Below are 5,570 nucleotides of genomic sequence, written 5' to 3'. Positions count from 1 at the left end.
AACTAAACCGAATCGAAACCGGTCAATTTAAATGGTTTTTGTTCTAAAATAACCGAATCGAACCGAGCCAAAATAGCTTTGGGTCCAGCCGCCGCTGGATCTATCAACATTGGGTCCTGCCCCATCAGGACCTGCCTAACCCAACATTATTGATCCTGCGTCAGGACCCAATTTTCTTGGCCTGTGTTAGGATCCAAGGCTAATGGGTTCTGTGTCAGGACCCAGTTCCCTTGGGCTAAGTCAGGACTCAAAGCACTTGGGTCCGGCATCAGGACCCAAGACTAATGGGTCCTGCATCAGGACCCATGGTTCTTGGGTATTTTTATTATAAATATAATTATTTTTATTATAATTAAAAGTATTAATATAAAAGTTATTATTATTTTTGTTATAAATATTATTATTTTTATTATAATTTAAAGTATTAATATTAAAAATAGTAGTATTTGTGTTATAAATATAACTATTTTTATTATAATTAATATTATTAATAAATTTGAAAAAAAATTATTATCAATATTGAAAAACAACCATAGATTTGATTTGAAGTGTGAAATTAATAATAATAATGATTATTATTATTATTATTATCATCATCATCATTAATAATTTTTAAAAAACTATTATTACTATCGAAGAAAAACTATAATTTTTTTAAGATAAAAAAAATAAAAATTTTGGCAGACAAGTAAAATATTATTATTAATATTATAAATATTATTATTGAGTTTGACGATGCAACCAGACCCAATGCTCTTGGATCAGGCGTTGCAACCAAATCCAATACTTTTGTAATGCTTTTACATCTTATATTTTTATAATATTTTAAAAGGAGCCCACGGCATAGCGCAGGCCACCAAACTAGTATATCCTAATTGGTTTCTACTTGAAGTTTCACCACCCATATTCTATAATAAGAATATATCCGAAGTCATCTTTACGCTTCTGCCCTCGACTTGTAGCATATTCTATATTTAATGCCCACTCCAGTTTCAAAAACTTCAGAATAGAAACCGCTCCTCCTGAGCCATGGTGGTGCTTCCTTATACTGTTGCTTTCCTACTCCTTTCCTTCTTACAGACTGTAAAAATCGCTAGTAAGTTTGCGTCTCTTTCTATTTTAATTACCTACTTCCATTTCTAAAGAATTTAACTTAACTGAGCTGTCTTCATTTCAGTCTATGAAAACAAAAAATGTTGGTGTTCTGTTTTCTCGTTTAAAAATTGATGTTTGATCATCTGCTTTAAATTTTGCTGCTTTTTGTGCAGACTCGCAATCATTCATCGGTATAAACTATGGCCAAGTTGCGGACAACCTTCCACCACCACCATCCACCGCAAAGCTTCTTCAATCCACTTCAATCCAAAAGGTCCGATTAAATGGATCGGACCCCGCCATAATCAAAGCCTTAGCCAACACCGGAATTGGAATTGTTATCGGCACTGCAAATGGTGACATTCCAGGACTAGCCTCTGATCCCAATTTTGCCAAGAGCTGGATCAACACGAACGTGCTTCCCTTCTATCCAGCTAGCAATATCATCCTCATCACTGTCGGCAATCGAGGTCATGACTTCCAATGACCAGAATCTCATGAACAAGCTCTTACCAGCAATGCAAAATGTACAGAATGCTCTAAATGATGCATCGCTCGGGGGTAAAATTAAGGTCTCCACAGTTCATTCGATGGGAGTGCTTAAGCAGTCTGAGCCACCTTCTTCTGGAAGCTTTGATCCAAGTTATGGGGATCTGATGAAGGGCTTGTTGGAGTTTAATAGTGCGAATGGTTCGCCTTTCGCAATCAATCCCTACCCTTACTTTGCCTACAGAAGCGATACAAGGCCTGAGACTCTTGCTTTTTGCCTTTTCCAGCCGAATGCAGGACGAATGGATGGAAACACTAAGATCAAGTACATGAACATGTTCGATGCTCAGGTGAGAGTAAATCAAATTGCAAGTGCGAAAATTTTGTATCAATAGATGATCGAATAAAAATGCTACTGACAAGTGGTTTAATCAATTGCAGGTGGATGCAGTTTATTCTGCACTGAATTCTATGGGATTTAAGAATGTTGAGATTGTGGTGGCTGAGACTGGATGGCCATTTAAAGGAGATGACAACGACGTAGGGCCAAGCATTGAGAATGCCAAGGCTTACAATGGCAATTTGATTGCACACCTTCGATCGATGGTGGGCACTCCACTCATGCCAGGAAAATCAGTGGATACATACCTCTTTGCTCTTTATGACGAAGACTTGAAACCTGGACCTGGTTCTGAGCGATCATTTGGACTTTTCAAGACTGATCTCACCATGGTTTATGATATTGGACTCTCTACAAGTAGCCAGGTAAGAACAAAATTTACGTGCATTTCATTGATTTGGCATTTAAATTTCTATGTGTTTGGTTGGGAACATGGGTTTGGTTAATAGAATGGACAGTTCCTTTTCAAGAAAGAAAAAGGCCAAATTGTACTTAAAAAAAAGCCCCTTGAACTTAACTTCTGGAAAAAAAAAAAAACGTGATTTTCTATCCTAAACATTATGATTTTTGGAATAGGCTTGTTCTATTAGGAAATTAACAAAAAAACAGAAAAACCTAGGCCATAACATCTTTTTAATCGCTCTCTATGTCTCTATTAATAATGATAAAAAAAATAGAAAGAAATATTCAATTTTTCAATCTAACATCTTTATCAACATTATTTGAAATACATGGAATCATCATTTTTAGAAAAATAAATCCAAAATATTCTTGCATATTTCACCTACAAAAACCCATTTAATTTATTGAAACAGACCCAACTATTAGCAGCAGCAGCACAACCACTAGTACTAGCAGCAGCCACCAACACCAGCACCGGCACCACCAACAATAACAGCAGCACGAGCACGAGCACGACCACAGGCACGGGTACGAGCACGAGCACGAGCTCGAGCACAAACAACATCAGCATCAGAAGCGGCAACGGCAGCAACAAAGTATATTTAAATAGGATTTTCTATTTAGGTTTGTTGTATGGGTTTATGGGACTTTCTTTGATTTGCTTTTTTTCTTTTTTTTTGGTGCTTTCCTGGTATCCTCACACCCTTTTTAAGGGGTGAGAAGTCCCGTTCAGGGTTTGTGGTAACCCCTCCCAACAAGTTTGATTCTCAGTGCGCTTCCTGAGAATTGAACTTGTGTTCTCACTCTTGCGGGGATATAGCGGTGCCTAACCACTAGACCAACACTTCATTGGTTTTTGCCTTTTCTTTTATGACTTGCAAACTTAGAATAAGAAGTTGTAAAGAGATGATGAAGATGGGGTATGGTTTTTCTCTCTATTTTATAAGTTTCTCACTTCCATGACATCAGGAGTTACAATTTTCTCAAGAATTAACTGCGCAATTCTATCGCCGACCTTTACCTCAAAATTAACATTAAAGTGATAACCCTAACAAGGCTTTTGTAATCAGCATCTATGACACCAGCATCCACATTTATCGATTGCTACCATGCCAATCTTGATTTCAGTGCTAAAACAAAAAAAACTTAATTTTAGAAACAAAACAAAACCATTTGTGAACATAAATTAAAAGGTGCGAAGTGAGATTTACCAATACGAGCACAAGTTCCTTCAGGTATAGCAATGCTCAAATTTGTAGGGATAAGAGCTTTTAATATTAAAAATATTATTATTTTGATTTATAAATATTATTATTTTTATGATGATTAATATTAAAAATATTATTATTTGTATTATAAATATTATTGTTTTTATTATAATTCATATTATTAATATTATCAATTTTATTGTTTTTATTATAATTAATATTATTAATACCATAATTAAGAAATTTTGAAAATATATCATTCATTTTGAAAAACAACCATAAATTTGATTTGAAGGGTAACGTTGTTATTATTATTATTATTATTAAATTTAAAGAAAAATATTATTATTATCGAAGAAAAACAACAAGTTTTATATGAGGGGATTAAAAACTATAAAAACTTATATCAGATAAGTTTAATATTATTATTAATATCATAAATATTATTAAATTTGCAATAATTTTTATTACTATCGAAAAAAATATATATGTTATTTCAAGTGTAAAATCAATTATTTTTATTATTATTAACTTGGGTTTGGAAGGGCATGCCAGACCCAAGTTGATTGGGAGTGACATGGGGCAAACCGAAGTCTCCTAGGTCTTGCAGCCCTCCCTAGCCCAAGACAATTAGGTCAAGAGTCAGACCCTAGGTTAGTGAGTCGCGTCAGGACCCAATGCTCTTGGGTCTTGCGTCTTCACCCAACTCTAACGGGTTCAGAATGCAGCAAGACCCAAGGCTTTTAGATCCGTCATTTAAGAGGGGTCCAAAGCTCTCAGGCCTGATATTACAGCCGGACCCACTTAAACTTGAGTAAGTTTATTGTTATTATTAATATTAAAAATATTATTATTTGTATTAAAAATATTTTTAATTTTATTATTATTAATATTAAAAATATTATTATTTGTATTATAAATTTTATTGTTTTTATTATTATTAATATTATTAATATCATAATTACAAAATTTTAAAAATATATCATTAATTTTGAAAAACAACCATAGATTTAATTTGAAGGGAAAAATTATTATTATTACTACTACTATTATTATTAAATTAATAAATTTGAAGAAAAATATTATTATCATCGAACAAAAACAACAAGTTTTATTTGAGGGGATTAAAAACTATAAAAACTTAGGTTAGATAAGTTTAATACTATTATTAATTTCATAAATATTATTAAATTTTAAATAAATTTTATTACTATAGAAAAAAACATAGATGTGATTTGAAGGGTAAAATCAATTATTTTTATTATTTTTAACTTGGGTCTGGAAGGACATGCTATACCTAAGTTGCTTGCGAGTGGTAAGGGGCAAACCCAAGTCCCTTAGATCTTGTAGCCCTCCCTGACCCAAGATAATTGGGTAAAGCGTCAGACCCTAGACTAATTGTTTCACATCATGACCCAATGCTCCTGGATTTTGCATCCTCACCCAACTCTAGTGAGTTCGGATTGTGGCTACAAACAAGGCTTTTGGGTCCCTCATTTTAGAGAGGCCCAAAGCTCTTGAACCTGGTATTAGAGTTACACCCACTTAAACTTGGATAAGTTTATTATTATTATTAATATTAAAAATATTATTATTTGTATTATAAATTTTATTGTTTTTATTATAATTAATATTATTAATATCATAATTAAGAAATTTTAAAAATATATCATTAATTTTGAAAAACAACCATAGATTTTATAGATTTTATTTGAAGGGTAAAATTATTATTATTATTAAATTAATAAATTTGAAGAAAAATATTATTAATATTGAAGAAAAACAATAAGTTTTACTTGAGGGGATTAAAAACTATAAAAACTTAGGTAAGATAAGTTTAATATTATTATTAATATCATAAATATTATTAAATTTAAAATAAATTTTATTACTATTGAAAAAAACGTATATGTGATTTGAAGGGTAAAATCAATTATTTTTATTATTATTAATTTAGGTCTGGAAGGGCATGCCAA

The 5,570-nt window shown here is 32.2% G+C and overlaps 1 protein-coding gene across 1 annotated transcript; it reads left to right on the top strand.

Moving 5' to 3' along the window:
- Positions 1 to 969: 969 nt before the first annotated feature.
- Positions 970 to 3,376, top strand: LOC18105400 (glucan endo-1,3-beta-glucosidase 7). The gene is given in 5 exon segments (XM_006375571.3): positions 970 to 1,096; positions 1,269 to 1,561; positions 1,563 to 1,934; positions 2,026 to 2,349; positions 2,800 to 3,376. Coding segments are annotated over 5 exon segments (1,362 nt in total). The 5' UTR covers positions 970 to 1,029; the 3' UTR covers positions 3,106 to 3,376.
- Positions 3,377 to 5,570: the final 2,194 nt, after the last annotated feature.

Source organism: Populus trichocarpa, chromosome 14, assembly GCF_000002775.5.
Source record: "Populus trichocarpa isolate Nisqually-1 chromosome 14, P.trichocarpa_v4.1, whole genome shotgun sequence".
Taxonomy (NCBI): Eukaryota; Viridiplantae; Streptophyta; class Magnoliopsida; order Malpighiales; family Salicaceae; genus Populus; species Populus trichocarpa.
Note: the sequence above shows the minus strand (reverse complement) of the source record. Positions and strands in the feature narration are given on the sequence as shown.